The 17,719-nt window shown below is 35.7% G+C and overlaps 1 protein-coding gene across 4 annotated transcripts in view; it reads right to left on the bottom strand.

The window, feature by feature from the left end:
• LOC124636591 (transmembrane protein 151B-like) overlaps positions 1-17,719 on the bottom strand; it is a 52,617-nt gene that overhangs the window by 10,375 nt on the left and 24,523 nt on the right. For 2 of the 4 annotated variants that reach the window (XM_047172747.1, XM_047172748.1), the window contains exons 2-3: positions 5,711-5,859; positions 4,367-4,585 (exon numbers count right to left, since the gene is read on the bottom strand). In XM_047172747.1, the coding sequence (XP_047028703.1) occupies positions 4,367-4,585; positions 5,711-5,859 (368 nt within the window). The remainder of the gene's footprint in view (positions 1-4,366; positions 4,586-5,710; positions 5,860-17,719) is intronic. The other 2 variants (XM_047172749.1, XM_047172751.1) reach the window with 1 other exon arrangement.

The following is a 17,719-nucleotide window of genomic DNA, read 5'->3' as shown; positions in this document are numbered from 1 at the left end:
ATATTTTAATTAATAAAAGGTTTTTTTGTCTCTTGAATAAAGAAAAATATATATCTGCATAAATCGGAAAAGGCTAGACAAATGCCATGGTTGCATAAATCACTTGAAACACGTATATTTCGAAAAACTAACGTCAAGAACCATTTACAAAGAAAGAAGCTCCTCCACACAGATATTGAAATACTTAGTCTAGAATATTCTATACAAATCCAACTAAAGTAATAAATCGTCTTCTCTGAAGTGTGACATTCCCGGATTGATGTACGGATAGCATTTATAGATGAGATGTCTACGGAATCAGTCAGTTGTAGACGGTCGATTGAGCAGGCCTTTACGTACTGTGTGATTCGTCCGTCCTGTATTTTTGGCTTTTATGTATTTATATTTGAAGCTATTTTCTTGTGTTATTTTGGGGTTTAGTAGAAACGTTGTGATATGCTGAATTATTTTAGTAAAATCAGTAGTAAAGAATATAAAAAAAAATGTTTTGCGTGAGTAAAAAAATGGTGCTCGTATTAAAATGATTTAGTTGATTTCAGCTGAAATTATTGTTCAACACTTTATCAGTAATAGTTTTGTATTGCTTTTCGAAACTATGTGGGCAAAAGGAACAATCCATTCCATTGCGGCACCTATAATTTTATGATGAATGGTCCAATAAAATTGCCAATCTGATAAGATTTATGACTGTAACTTAAAATCTTATATCGCCCTGGACACACCTGAACTAGCATCACTCAAAACTTGCGATAATTTAAACACTAAAATAAAAGGCTAATATTAAACAAAATATTGGGCATCCAAAATTAAATTCGATAGCCATCGACTCACTCAGATAACTTATCTAGAAATAGAATATTTCTAAGGTAATAGGGGAAAACCAAATCTCAAAATGAACTTTACCTCAAAACAAGGTATTTGTAAGGCTACAGAATTGGATGAACAGGAACACATTACCATTATTCCATCCATTTATATTTAGAACACACGAAAAGCGTTATTTATAACTAAATCGTAGGCGTAGGTCGTATAGCATTTGATTAAAAGGGTAAAGATTGCCCAGTACAAACAGTTGCTGTAGTAAAGTTTTGACGAGCCGTCGTAAAGGTGACGACTGGTGACGACACTGTTTACGACTTAACAGGGAACTCATGTGGATTGAAACTGAGGGGGCGGAATTTGTTAGGATTTCATGGCCATAGAGTTGAGGCAATAGGTATTTTTGTTTATTGAAACCTTGATTTATTATATGAATTTCTGATGGGTGTGTGTCATGTGAAGAAAATAGTAGGAAGATTTCATCATAAATAGATGCCTGTTAAGATTTTTTTTTGTTATGGTTCGCTAATATACACCTCTAAAATTACCGACAGATCTGGATGCAAGTAATTCTCTAGATCAAACGTTTCGAAATCTACACTCAAATTAAGAAAACAATGTATAGAAATAGAGCCTTATAGTCGCTCTGGCCAAAATTTTGATAATCCCAATTTTCAATTCAATATAATTATGCAGTCTACTTCCACAGATTTTATTTTTAAGGTATGTTAAAGAAACACCTTTCTCAGATACCCAATAAAAAATCCTGCGTTCATTTTGTAACGGCCAATGTAAACGAACCGTTTTCCTATCTCGTCAAAGAAAAAGTTGCAACGAGACTTTTTTTTATCGAATTTGGTTCCAGGCAATTCATCGTTCGCTGGTCGCCATTACTGGCTGGTTTAATATTTTTTTAAATAACGTATTTTCTGCTCCGTTCTGATTTTATAAAGAGAAATCATTAAGTAAGTGTAAGGTTTTCCTGGTATATATCAAGTATAAGAAATTAATTTAGCCAGTGATTTATAAGATTATTTCTAATGTGATTTCACAGGCATTAACAACTACTTATTTCAAATGATTTATTTGGATCCCCATGCCAAGATGCGAATACTGCTATGTAATCACGCCCGGGTATTTTTATTGATAAAAACTGTAAAATGCAGAAGAACGTTAATAGCAGCGAAACTTATTCCTCGGAACCGATATAACCTTAAACCATTCAGCATGAATAAACGTACTTATTTGCCTTCCTTTGATGTGTACATTTTCTAATTAGTGAAATAAATTGCTTCGTGGCACGTGTCGATCTGATAGGCGTTGTCACGTTGAATAACACAAGTCAAATAACACGAATTGATGGTAAACGTGCACATAGGAAATGTGTACAATTGGTTAATAATTAAATCATTTGAAATTGTAAATAAGAAGGGAAACATGTAATTACATGTTGAATTATTTTGTGTCAAGTTGAAGACTGGAAGTTAAATAACAGATTTAGAACGGTACACCTAGCTAACGTCTAAATTTGAATTCTGAAACAAACCAGCATGGTTTCTCATAATGTCATTAAGACCTTAACATTATTTTGAAAACAAAATCAAAAATTCAATGCCTGCCATACAAACCAATTCCATTACCGACACCAATCCCCAACAGCAACATGAAATCTGTATTGCACAACTTGGTGTGGCCGTAAATACTGCTTTACGGAATATTGAGAATTGGCAGAAAATGTTCCAGAAAATTCCATGCCCGCATAAGTATGTATGGGACGTCACATGACAGAGCTTAATGCAATTTCGAAACGTGAATGGCGGCACACGAGATGCACCAGACTGCAGCAAACGTCGAATATTTCGGGTCAAACTGCATTTCACGTTTGAAATAAATTTTAACTCTTTTTGGATATGGAGTTGGGAATAAAACAAGTCTACATGAAATCCGTGAGGCATTTTGTATTAGGTTGCTCACGTCAGAACAGATGGTAAGCTGAAATGTTACACAGTTTCATAGCTTTGTACTTTATGATTTTGTTCCGACAGTTCCTGGAATACGAAGCGTAGTAACCCTACCCAAATAATTTGAAATATAATTTACTAGTAGGAAGAACTATATCACTCGGAGTAATATTAATCAGTGAAGCGATATTAATTTACGAAAGTGAACCCTATACTATACGTACCTACATGAACGTTGTAATTTATTAGCAATTCCGCGTAATAGATAAGTTTGTGTATAATGTACAGTTGTACTTAATCTCAATCTTTGTTGCGTTATATTTTCCGTTTTATTAAAATAAACAATATCTATGTGTCCAATATTTATTTGCCAATTTAAAATGCGGACTAATTTTTAGCACGTCTTGATCACGTGTAGTGTTATGCTTTCTGCGTCATCGTTTTGCGAATCGATCTTTAATTTTTTGCTTGACAAACCTTGACTTTTGATATTAATAACTGGAAGAGTGCAGAAGTAAGTCAAAAACTGTTACAGTTTGATCAGCAGCTCTAACTGATGTAGGTATATTGATAAACAAATGAAGTCATATATTAAGGCGCGGGCCCACCGCGGTGCACGGAGAGGCTACGCACGTGTATTAAGCTTCGCTTTGTAAGAAAATGTATGTGGTTGTGTCCACTGCAACCCACGGAGAGGCTACGCTGGCATGAATTGACGTCATTGATACACGCGTGGCTTGCTCGAATAGGCGGTTACATAGCTCAACGCTGTCAACGTGGGTCTACGTTTCCACTGGAGTACACAAATAAGACCCACGACTATGTACAGCTCGGTTATCGCAGAGCAGTTGTTGTAAGCGGTTACGTAGCTCAACGCTGTCAGCGTGGGTCTACCCGTGCGACGTGCCACGCTATACATAGTCGTGGGTCATATTCGTGTACAGGCGCGGCTCCACCGCGGTGCACGGAGAGGCTACGCACGTGTATTAAGCTTCGCTTTGTAAGAAAATGTATGTGATTGTGTCCACTGCAACCCACGGAGAGGCTACGCATGAATTGACGTCATTGATACACGCGTGGCTTGCTCGAATAGGCGGTTACATAGCTCAACGCTGTCAACGTGGGTCTACGTTTCCACCGGAGTACACGAATAAGACCCACGACTATGTACAGCTCGGTTATCGCAGAGCAGTTGTTGAAAGCGGTTACGTAGCTCAACGCTGTCAGCGTGGGTCTACCCGTGCGCCGTGCCACGCTATACATAGTCGTGGGTCATATTCGTGTACTTCAGTGGAAACGTAGACCCACGTTGTCAAACAAATGAATACACGCAGCTAAAATGCGCCGCGTGTCCGTGCACAACGTGCACTGCGGTGGAGCCGCGCCTTACTTCAGTGGAAACGTAGACCCACGTTGTCAAACAAATGAATACACGCAGCTAAAATGCGCCGCGTGTCCGTGCACAGCGTGCACTGCGGTGGAGCCGCGCCTTTAGCCCAAGCCGCAACAAGTCTATGCTCATTTACGATACACACACATTCAAACATCAAAGTCGCCAGCAAAAAAAAAAAAACAAAAGTGCTCACCAAACTCTAGGCGTGGCGTTTCTCATGGCATGGACCCTCGCGCTGACAGCAGCCACGTCCACCCTCCTCGCCAGCTGTATTCTGGCAGTGCTGTGGTAGCATTCCACCAGGTATACCAAGTAGAGGAGCAGGACGAATGCAATGGGGATGTACGCGTACCCGACGTCGCAGGGTGATTCTCTAACTGTCCGCTTTATCGGGTGCCTGACGGACACAAAACTGTTTTAGTGGTTAGTTCTCTGCTATTTTATTCAGGTATGTTTTTTTTTGTTGGATTCTGAAAAGATAATATGCGTATGTAGCTACGTCAGTTAAGGCCAGATTTATTTTATTTTATTGATGTTTCTAATTCAATAAATGGGTTGAAAAATCTGTTTCATCAAAACTTTACAGTTAAGTGCCATATCCACATAGCTTCTTTATTATTATTAGCATCTAATGGTTCATAAGTATTCAGTATAATATGATTTATACGATCATGTTTTGCATATAAAATACGAATACCTTATCTATACTTCTATACTAATATTATAAAGCTGAAGAGTTTGTTTGTTTGTTTGAACGCGCTAATCTCAGAAACTACTGATCCGATTTGAACAATTCTTTCGGTGTTAGATAGCCCATTTATCGAGGAAGGCTATAGGCTTTTTATCCGGGTTCGTGCAGAGGTTCCCACGGATGCGGGTGAAACCGCTGGCAGAAGCTAGTAATACAATACTTCAGGCAAAGTGAAGTTGTAAAGAAGGCATACATTAAGCCTCATTTAAGTGTTAAAGAGTTTATTGAAATATGGTGATTATTATTTTTGCTAATTCAATTGTCATTCAATTACCAATTCGTAAATTTCTTTTGCTTGTTTTGGAATTTATTTAATATCTATTTAATATACAACATCGCAATAAATAATATTTTTAGAGCATTGAAAATTTATTCAATCGAAGTTTTTAGTCGTTATGATACCAGCCAAATGCTTGATCGTTGTTATGTGTTAATTTACATATTGATGTATGACAACCTAACTATCTACTTATTAAAAGTTTGTAGGGGTGTGCGGATATTGTTATTCTGTTACAGACTTTTTTTTTCGTCCCACTGCTGGGCACAGGCTCCTCTCACACGGAGAAGGATTGAGCATTAATCACCACGCTTGCTCAATGCGGGTTGGCGATTTCAGACTTTATAGTCCAGGTTTCCTCAAGATGGTTTCCTTCACCTTTTTATCAGCCATTGGTATCCAAGATATACTTAGGAAGTACATACAAACTTAGAAGTTGCATCGGAACCCACACCCTCATACTCGAGAGATTGGTTCTTTACCCACTAGGCGGGTATTGTTATACTTACTTGCTAAAATCAATGAGGTCTCTGTCGATCTCAGCGGTGTTGCACCAAGCGACGGAGCCGAGACAGCCGGCGATCATCAGGGTGAGCATGAAGCACTTCCAGTTGCCTTCGCGACGAAGAACCCCGCCGAGGCTCTGCTGCCGCGGCCGCTGACAACAAAATGTTCATGTAAGTACAAGAGAAAGGGAAACTTCCTCTTTATGGAAATCAGGTTCAAAATAAGAGAAGGCTTTTTTAGGCACATTTTATATTAATCATGTCCTTTTTGTATATCTATAAGCTATCAAGACTCAGTTAAAAATTTATGAGACAGATTAACTGCCTTCAAAAGGTCGAAATAAATATTCAACCATCGAGATTTCAGTTGAATATTAAACAGAACATAACCTCACGAAGGCTGAGGTACGTTTGCACAAACCAATGGATATGTTGGGACAACCCTAGAAACCCAATTGCGAAGAATCACCCTTTATTTACATTGACCTAATAACTTGGCCCGGGAATCCCTAAAGGTCTCGTTCAAATATTTTTTTGGGAAAATGAAAGATTTCCCAAAGCAAAACAGTTTTACTCTCAAGTACCACCGAAATAGAAAGGCAAATTTATTAGACAAAAATTATTAAAACTAGTTACAGCCTTTTTATCGTCCCACTGCTGGGCACAGGCCTCCTCTCTCACGGAGAAGGATTGAGCATTAATCACCACGCTTGCTCAATGCGGGTTGGTGATTTCAGACTATATAGTCCAGGTTTCCTCAAGATGTTTTCCTTCACCTTTTTATCAGCCATTGGTGTCTAAGATATACTTAGAAAGTACATACAAACTTAGAAAAGTTGCATTGGTACTTGCTTGACCTGGATTCGAACCCGCGCCCTCATACTCGAGAGGTTGGTTCTTTGCCCACTGGGCCACCACGACTTTTAAAAACTAATATTACGAAAATAATTTCAGTTGCCATGGAACTAAATTAAAACTGGGGGAAACCGTCGAATAATAAACAATAATTAATCTCCTTCAGACAATAATACACCTAAGTAAATAACAAATTTCAGAACTACATCAATCAATCGTTAATTGACACACTCAAAGACAACCAACACACACAAATACAGGTGGAATCATTAATTAGCCGGAAAGCGTCAATCGCGACCCTTAAGCGCGGCTTAACAATAAGCCAGTTCACAATGTCGTCAATTGTTTAGATAGACTGGGATTCCATTGATTAGATCAGTCGAATGTCTGTGTACAGCTTTATTGGTGCCCAGACCAATGACAACGGAGTTGGGCGCGCAGCCAACATTCCGGCTGCATTCTGCCTCGCGATTGTTTTCGCGAATAAGGTTGTTTCGCTAAACGTTGTGTTGCCAAGTATTTCATATTGCATTTTTTGGTGCGGCAATAAATTGTCGGTTTTGTTTTGATATGTTTGCGTTTCGTATTAAAATTACTGGCTGGGTTGAACATGGAAAATGTTTTAACAATTTGTGTTTCAAATGTGGATAGATGTTATTATTCTGTTTTTTTTTGGTCGTTCCATGTAAAGTGACAGGTTTGATGGATAAATATGGCTGAGCGACTGTTTGGGTAAATTGATAAAATTCAATAGAGATGAAAGCTTACATTTGATGCAAAAGGTTTTCCTGTTATTACAAAAAAATGGCACTGAGCCTCTTTTTATTGATTTTCTCACCATACAAAGATAGTCGTTTGAATAACAGTATTATTTGTAGATCATTAATGTCACATATCAGATAATAATTGGAGAGAAGTATGTTTTCCATTTGTGGTACATTTTTCACGGAAAAATATTCATGTTTATTTATAGCGCTACTCGTGTATCACACAGCGGTGATTATTAGATGTTTCGTAACTTACACAAGAAAATATGTGGATTGTGGAATATTCACTTGTAATGGACTTAGTAGATATATTATTTGTTTTACTCTTATATTCCATTTTGGGACCATATTTTAAACCAACTCAACATGATTGGGAAAAAGGCTCGGAGGATGATGATTTTAAACCAACTCATGTGTTTTGCTCCCTTTGTGTTAATTTATCTTTCTAGAAAGATGCTTATTTATATCATCAAATTACACAATTATTCTTTGAATTATAACCTTACTTAAAGCTGGTGTTTCAATCTTATTGTTCAGTTGGGGTTAATAATTATCGCGGTCTACAAGCAATTTTCTATGACAATAAAAACCAATCAGGACCAACGGTTTATTTCTAGCTAATTGCTTAGTTTTGTTACTAAAAGAGGATGATTAAAAACAGTATTACATTTTAATATAACACGAAGTTTTTTAATCAGTGGTTTGTAAAGGAATTTATAGTACCTATTGCTATTTTCTGGTCAACTGTCTGCTCTATATTTGGTCGTTGGAAGATTTTTTTTAGAACGGGCCCTAGAAGTTAACCAAAAAATATAAGTAAACGGTTGTTTTAAGAAAATCGGACGTTTGTGTTGTCTGAAAATAGGTAATAATAATTAATAATTAATAATGGTTTAAGATGATGATACTTCAAATTATAGAATAGTATTTGTGCATCTGTAAATTATTCGTTCCAAACGTGACAAATTACTGTAACTGAAAATAAATATATTTATTTACTTATCAATGAATGTTACAACGATAAAGAACAACAACATAATATATGTGAAAATCTAAAAGTCACAACAATTTTTGTGGTTTTTGATTGGTAAACCAGAAACTCTCACAGTAATAGGTAATGTTTCTAATCTATAATTATTTTAATTGATATCTTAATGGTTAAACATACGTACAGCATTAAGTGTACTTACTTAGTAATATTGTCTACAAATAGTGAACATAATTCTGAGAACCAATCCACCAACGCGAGTTTTACTCGAGTACGAACGCCCACTTATCTTCATACTATTGTAGCGGTACTACAACTGTTAACACCGCCATCTACACAGTCGCCGACGCAACTCTCAAACAAGAATCCTGCATCGCACAGGCAGTGTTCGCGCGCACATTAATACGCGTAGATCACCCCGACAACAACTGTCGGGCAGTAGCCCGCCGGACAAAAACACCTGTCCCTTTAGTGCGAGGTATGATGAGCTTTACTCTCTGCTCTCATACCTCCACACTATGAATGAATTTTGATTACCTAATACATTACGTCCCAGAAGCTATAAGACTCATGTTCAATATCAGAAATGATATTTTCTCATATCAAAACTGCGATATTCGATTTTAATTTTAAAAACTAAGGCTTGATCTTCTAATGTAACAAGCCCTAGTGTGAGAGCTTTTCCACTGACAGCTTTTCATGTTTAGTGAAATCAAATAATGATTACTTTGTTATCTATCACGATAACATTATAAGGGGAAAAGTATATTTGTTGCTCCTTTTTTTACAAAAACTACAGAACGGATTTCGAATAAACTTAGCTCTTAGTTAAGTATATCATCATATACATATGTTCAGGCTATTTTTATCCGAGTGCAGGAAGGGGGAGCAGCTGCCCAGCTTCTCACTCAACATCATAACTATCAAACGAATGTTCCAGAGAATCGAAACAAGGGCAAACTACCCCAAATTGATATGAATATTTGCCAATAATTGGGTTGCGCTGGTTGGATTTCAGCCGCTCAAGAAATCGTGATGTTGACCCAGAATGGGTGAGCGACAGACAGTTAATAGATTGAATGTTTTAATTGCTTTTGTATATCAATAAAACAGTAAATTTGGACCCGATATATAAAAGTATAACAGTTAGAGGTTATCGCCAGACTGTAAACTGTAATACGTCATTTAATTTCATCGAATAAAAAAAGCTTAATACTCGTAGTTTTGAGGTCATTTTATCAGAGTTAGTAATGAACCTCTGCAAGCTAGTATTTTCTAGTATAATTAGGGGCATAACATTCTAGAATCTAACTTGCGCACGCTACCTATGAAAAACTGTACTAAAAAGAAAAAAATATACCTCGCAAACAATAATTTAAAACAGCACTAACCACAGTGGCTGCAAACTATTTAATTCAGTACAATACAGCTACTAACTTACCTACACGGTGTTACTTAAATGAGAAAACTTCGTCACAACACAAGTTATAATTATTTTATACAAGCTAACGTAGCTGACAACACTTCAATAACTTCAACTACCTGTTTCATGCGGATTCACCTGCATATTTGCGTGAACTATTCCGCGTAGGCAAAAAGTAATCGGTCATTTATCTAGTACGACAAACTAGATCGTCATTGGCTCAGCTGTTTTGCCAAACACTTTATTGTACTTTACAGTTCTTTCTTCTTTACTGTCACTTTTGGAGTTATCCCACCTATAAAAATATCAGTTTGACGCTAGTTGAACATAGGAAGCAGTTTGAGGCCCGCCGAAATGCTACGATCGACGCTCGGGGAATTGAAAATGTAACGTGAAACTGAATTTGATAAAACGTCGAACGTCGCGGTATATTTTTGTAGGTAAACTGTGACAGGCAGCTTTTGTTCGAAACAGTTTGACGAATAAATTGGATGAAAAATATCAGTATTTCTATTTGGATTAAAATGTTGGCAAGTTAATTGAAAAAGTCGATTAAAAGTTAGGTACATACAAAAAGTTGGAGACTATGATTAGACAGAGATGTAAACGTTGAACTGAATAATAACTATCATCTCTAATTTCATACGAAAGCTATGCCTAACTAATCCTTTAATGCCCAACAATCTACATTATTAAAAATCAAAGTCAAAGTCAAAGTCAAAGTCAAATCATTTATTTCATTTAGGCCTTTACAAGCACTTATGAACGTCAAAATTATAACTAAGTTTGATTCTAGTTGCCCATTCCAAAAGTAGCTTCCTATGGAGAAGAACGGGCAAGAAACTCCATGGTTACTCTTTTTAAAAATAATATAGTATTACAATTTGTATGTATTGATACATACAGTAAAAGCATGCGAAGATCATGTAGAATCGCAAAGACAAATGAGGATAAAGTGACAATTAAAATGCTACATGGTGTTCACATTTACAAATTGGTTTATATTCTGGTACAAAGTTACAAACAAATAATCAAAAGATGAATACAATTTTATTTGCTGGTGTAATTTTAATTTGTTAATTAATTAGATATTGTCAGTATGTCCTATGGAGCAGGACCAGCATGTTTCCAAGCATTTTTATCTTGAATGTAATCTTCTAATTTATAATATGCTTGCTTACAAAGTGTGGCTTTTATATGAGTTTTAAACCGCATGTCATTTAGTTCCAGAATGTTGTCTGGTATTTTATTATAACATTTGACACAATATCCCATGAAAGATGTATGTACTTTAGATAATCTAAACTGCGGGATAGCTATCTTATTTTTATTTCTAGTGTTATAATTATGTCTATCACATATTTTTTCAAACAAATGTAAGTTTTTCCTAACATACATGATATTTTCATAAATAAATTGGCAAGGTACGGTCATGATATTAATTTTTTTAAACAGTTCCCTAAGAGATTCACGACTACGTAAGTTGTACATAGCTCTGACAGCTCGCTTTTGCAAGATAAATATGCATTCAATGTCAGCAGCTCGTCCCCACAGCAGAATGCCGTACGACATGATGCTGTGGAAGTAACTAAAATATACCAGTCTAGCTGTTTCTACGTCCGCTAGCTGCCTCATCTTTCTGATAGCATAGGCGGCCGAGCTAAGACGACCCGCAAGAGATGTAATCCACGAGCAAGTTTCGCCACAGGAGGTAATACAAAATGAATACTGTTTTTGTTCAATCTAGTGTTTTTGAAGGCTCTGTCTCTTGACAAAACTGTCTGACTCTATCTACAATCAAAGTCTGTTATAGATTTGATATAGAAACAATTGAGGTATAAATTAATTTCGATCGAACTCAGATACGAACTACGTCAAACGCTTGAGTGGTCTTGTGGTATAAAGACGTATACGTGCGTATTGAAATGCTACGAGATTGTTGGGAATTTGGATAATTTAGTCGTTTGAGAACTTTGACTATTATACTGGTTCTAAAGGGCGGGTAGTTAAGTGTTCTCTGCGTGTATGTTCGAACGGTTCTCAAAACTCACATAACGGAGCGGTTCTTATTCGAGTTTGGAATCGTTTGGTGGAAGAACTTTTCCAGGCGTTGAGCAAGTATAGTACCTAATCCTGCTCATTCCTAATATTACAAATGTTTTAGAAGCTCTAAACTCTACTTGGTACATTTTCACGGTTAAATGGCTGTACTAAAGACAAACTTTACTCTAGTTGTTCTAAGTAAAATATTTCTAATTTCGCTGTATGAAAGCGTTTCCAAAATGTGTTCCCGAAATGTGATTTTAGAAAAATCACTTGCGACTTGGGAGATCAAGGCGTCACAGACCTGACATATTTAATTGATAAACAAGACACGAATGAATGTCTCAATACATATTTTGAATAATTATAATTGTAATAGATTTTTATGTAAGTAGCATAAGTACCTACTATTGGGTTAGTAAGTTCTCATAAAAGCACCTGTAACGTTATTCCTAATCGCTGTGTTTGTACACCTATTAGAACAATGGCTTTAGACGACAACATTTCGTCTCATTAGCTAAGACCACAATATTATGAAGAGCTCGAATTACTCGCGACACTATTCTCTTAAGTAAGTGTGTTTATCACGTACATAAGGAGATGTTGACATGAATTTATTTCGGCTTGAGATGTGAGAAACAAATTGCCAAGGACTTGTTCTTCAAACGAAATGTTTGTGACAAGGGTTTATTTTAGAAGAAAGCGTGAAAAGTACCGAGTACCTATATGTTGATAGATTTATTTGTCACCAGTAGAAATCTAAAGGAATATTATGAAACTATTTTTGGGTTACTTTTGTTTCTATCTACCGTCACCATTTCGACACTTTTTTCCAAAATTAGAAAGAATCTATCGATGTACTGTTGATATCCTTCAACTTTACAAAGACAACTAACAACACCTGCAAGGGCTTAACAACAACAATCAGACTTTGCCATTTGATAAAAATATACGCTGATCCGTCTAGTATTTTTCTATTCAAACTAATAGCAAATAAAGGATTAAACTCGACGTACCTAGGTATTGTGCTATCCACGTGTTGTCTAAAACAAAGAGGGACTTTTCAAATAAACTGACATCACTACACAGATGCGTTCCACGAAATATTTTCACAATTTCCGACGTAGCGTTGGTACGTTTCAAAATGAATTGTTCGGACGCTTTTAGAAGAATGACAAGCTTTATGTTTATTTTTTTGCGAAAATCTTTGACAGGTTTTTAACGTGAAGTAATATTTTAACGTAGTACATATTTATTATTCTTTTGTGTTGCCAATAATGAATTTGCTACTTGCTTTCACATACATAACGTTATCATATTACCCTTTGAAACTTTTAGAACTAATTTAGTATGCTAGATAATCAACTAAAATTGTTTTAATCATAAGCTTTTTTTACAAATTTGGCACACACGCTCATCTTTTCTTTCTACTTTTCAAAAACACACACGAAACTGATTTCAAATTCGGCTTTAAAGTTGAAACTAGCACCCACAGAATACTGAATATAGAAGGTAGAGGAAGTGAAGCATATTTGGAATACCAGTTTGTTTTTTGAAAATAAATTGAAGGAGAAACGGGATAGCTCAATAAAAAATACATTAAATTATTGTCAAAATATTAAACTTTAATAATGAGAACAATCAAATATAAAAAATACCAGATATATTATCAAAATGCCTATCAAACTAAAAATACTCCAAAAACGTGATTTGACTTAGGGTGCAGATAATTTGGAATATAGTATTCCAAATTATATTCATTTTTTTTTCTTTGAAAATTGCTAACACTTTTTCTTAGAAACTAATAGAATTCTAAATGTTTTATAGTCATTGGCTCTTTACAAAAAAAGAAACTTTTACAAAAAAATAAAACCGACTCCCAAAAAACTGAAAATCAAAAAAAACACGGTATTCCAAATTAACAACACGCCAACTTAACTTAAAGTTGCATGTCAAATTTTTAATTCTAGAAATATTCACAAAATCATAGTAATATCTTAAACTAACAAGGTCACTCCGCAATTAAAAATAATTACAATAAAGATTTAGAGTATTACAGCAAATGATTACCACTGATTGCATTCTTACCGAAAAAGTTTTCAAATCAGGCTTCTCGTTCGCTGGGGGCTGGTAGCCGAAATGTCAAGATAGCGTCCTGTTTTTAATGCTGTATGGCTTTGTGTATCGTTTGACGTTATGTTTACGGCATAAAAACTCGGATGGCGTTTATATATATTTAGATATCGAAGTATTCCAAGTTACCTGCAGTATTCCAAATATGCTGCAGTTCCTCTACCTATTAGAACAAAGTATAGGCCATTTTTGAGCTGGTCCCGGGAACGCCCGCGGTATAATTCACGCATGACTGCAATATATTTGTCACGGTCTAATCGCGGTGTGGCCCACAGATTTCGTTTTACAAACTAATTAATAGCCGCTTCCAGATTTAGGTTCATGTGAATAATGGGTGGCGTGCCGCTGTGTGAGTTTTCATAGGCAAACCTATAGTTACATATAGGTATTATACATAAATTATACTCGTGTAGCAATCGATTTTGAACGTACTGGGGTTCCAAAATTTTGTCAAGATGCAGACCAAATCCATTCTAATTACTGGACCAGGTATGTGTGATGCCAAAAATAACTCTTATTCTATCGTATCAAAACACCATTCAATCGACACCCGATATAATTTTAAATCCGGAGGATATCAAGACTATTCGTAAAATAATACAAAATATAAAAAAAATGACACACAATAATAAGCTGTATGTAAGTAATCCTGGTTCGATAGTAAAGTAGCTCTCAGGGTTGTTTAATGTTAAAGTTAGAAGGTTCTAAAAGCATCTCATGGTAAGTTATATTTGAATACGAGGGACCTTCTAATTTGACACATCAAGTACCTAAGTCGGTTACCTGTGCATACAATATATTTTTCTTGATATAGACTGACCAAACGCTTCCCACGGTTTCGTTCTGAGGACCCTAATTTGTGACCGCAATTAGAACCTTTTCTCTGCTTTGGTGAAACATGTATTTTTACAAAATTCCATCGAAATCGGTATGTATAATATGAAATGCATGGAAGCATAAGAGATGTTAAAAAATGTTAAATAGTTGTTCATGTTGTATGCTCATGATTTACTTACAGGAACTAGGCATGTATCTAATTCTAACGCAAATATGAACAGTGAGGCGGCTACAGTTGGCTCGTCGGTTGTATTCCCGGGATACATTTGTCACTGTACACAGGGCGACACAGATTGTATGCCAGCCTGACGGACAAACTGACATTTGGTAGTGCACGAGTGAATTACCAGAGGGGATACCCTGGTTTTATCTAAATAATAGTGGGGGATAATGTATTTTTGGAATCTCTCGTCTTCTTAAAAGATTTATACCCGTCAGAGAGTGGTGTCTGGACCGGTAGTGTTTTGTTTTCGATTTTAATAGTCAGGGGCGCGGCCAGGAAGTATGCTCACCAATTTTGTTAAATATCTCGATAATCTTTCTAGTAGGTACAATTTTTAATTTGTTAAGTAGAAAGAGTACCTATGTTTATTATTTTTTATTAAATTAAATTTTTTTATTTACATAGATACACAAATTCACAATAAACATAAAAACTATCCTAGTATGTACATATATTATTATGTACATTAACTTTTATTAACTTCCCAATCTAAATTCGACTGTGGCGACGCCAGGAAGTATCACGCATATTTTGTATTTTTCTCTTTTTGTATTTTCATGTTATAATAAATTAAAACAATGTAGTCCACACGTTCCAAACACTAATTAATTTAAATATTGAACAGGGTGTTACGAAAAATAAAGTTCATCCATCCGTGGACTATATAATCCGTTTATTTTGGAAGCTAGCAACTCGTTACCGAATTTTGTTGATAACTTTATTATAGACTAGGTTTATTATAGTCTGTTCAGTGTACAGCAGTTATTTATACAATTTTAATCATACTTTCTACAATATTAGTATTAGTTAGCAGCAATTATTTATACAATTTTCGGAAAATTACACTAAAACTTTTAAAAACACGACTTCAATGATATGCCTAAAACTTTCTAAATTTTGACCACTAGATACTAAGCTCTACACCGCATCAAAATCGGTTCATCCAAACGTGAGATAATCGCGAACAAACATACACAAATACAGAGCAAGCAAACCAATAACCACTTTTTCTGGAAGTATTATAAAAGCGCTACTTGGTTTACTAACTTTAGGATACTGCTTAAACTTTACATACAAGGTCTTTCCCGTATGATAAGACATTTGTATCAAGCCGATTATGACCGATGTCCCCCTTTGTGTAACAAATTACTTTATCATGTACCTATCATATTATCCTTGATTGATGTCTTAAGCTGGGTAAACAAAGTTAGTAAACTTGCTAGTTGCTTCTAAGATTTCTACTAGTTCCACCTGTGTCCTAAAGGAACTAGGGTCAAACAAACCCACCATAAGTAGTAAATTGCCATTTCAAACATTTTTTTTTTTTAATATAAATTGGTACAGACGTTTCACATTGAAAGTTTAACATAATAAGCAGTTACACATTCCTATGTACTATTATCTTTTAGGATAAAATAAGTAAAGAAATAAATAAAACATGTAAAGCACCGAAAATAGAATTATCAAAATTACAGTGAGTATCAACTAAAACGAGATATACCCGTGGTTTACCTCTAGTGCGTTGCAGATCACATCCACCGAGCCTTTTTCCCAACTATGTTGGGGTCGGCTTCCAGTCTAACCGGATTCAGCTGAGTACCAGTACTTTACAAGAAGCGACTGCCTATCTGACCTCCTCAACCTAGTTACCCGGGCAACCCAATACCCCTTGGTTAGACTGGTGTCAGACTTACTGGCTTCTGACTACCCGTAACGACTGCCAAGGATGTTCAATGACAGCGTTGCAGATGTCAAAAATGTGTGAAAAACCTGGATGAATTCTTAACAATTAAGTTTTTTCCATTTTTTAGGGTTCCGTACCCAAAGAGTAAAACGGGACCCTATTGTTTTCGCTCCTCTGTCCGTCCGTCCGTCTGCCACCAGGCTGTATGTCATGAACCAGGCTGTATCAGTGATAGTTAGAGAGCTGAATTTTTCACAGATGATGTATTTTTATTGCCGCTACACAAAGAATATAAAACCACTTGACTGCGCATACAGTGCCCCGACGCTCGCCAAACATTAGAGATTTAGCTCTTATAAGGCTACGATCCTAGTAAAAAGATTTAGTTGTGACCAAGTCTATGACCTGCGTACACGCTAATTTATTGTGGTGTGTGTATAGTGTGGTTGGTGAACCGCGCTCACGCTCGTTGATGTCTTTTGGGAAAGTCCCTTTCTTTCATTAAGAAATTCTAATACGTCCATCTCTTTCTTGCCCTTTGTATTCCTATCGAAGAAATTTGGGCTGTTACCTTAAAGGATGAAGTGGATATCGATAATAGTACATTAACATTAATAAAAAAATATGTTTTATTTTGGCCAATAAGTTAATTAACTGTTCATAGCAACGTTACAGACGGCAGTTCCTGGTGCCTCCACAAGTTACTTTTAATGTAATCAAAAAAAAAATATTTTCATTTTAGATTTCCGAAGATTCCAGAAATAAAAGAGATCAATAGGGAAAACTGGTTTCCAACAAAGTACAGCGTTGTTTCCTCAAGGCACTTCACCCCCGACTGTTTAAAATATTTAAAACAATTCCGACGTTTATTTAGTTCAGCGATTCCAAAAATGAATACAAAATTAATACATTTTATGAATCAATAATTTTCTTGTACATAGTTCTTTTTTGTAATAGACTGATTTTTATTAAATATTCTTATAAGATTTTTATTGAGTATTTATTATTACGATGAAATACATTTTATCGATATTTTTTAACTGAAAGAGAGCCATCCCT

Source organism: Helicoverpa zea, chromosome 14 (assembly GCF_022581195.2).
Source record: "Helicoverpa zea isolate HzStark_Cry1AcR chromosome 14, ilHelZeax1.1, whole genome shotgun sequence".
Classification (NCBI taxonomy): Eukaryota; Metazoa; Arthropoda; class Insecta; order Lepidoptera; family Noctuidae; genus Helicoverpa; species Helicoverpa zea.
Note: the sequence above shows the minus strand (reverse complement) of the source record. Positions and strands in the feature narration are given on the sequence as shown.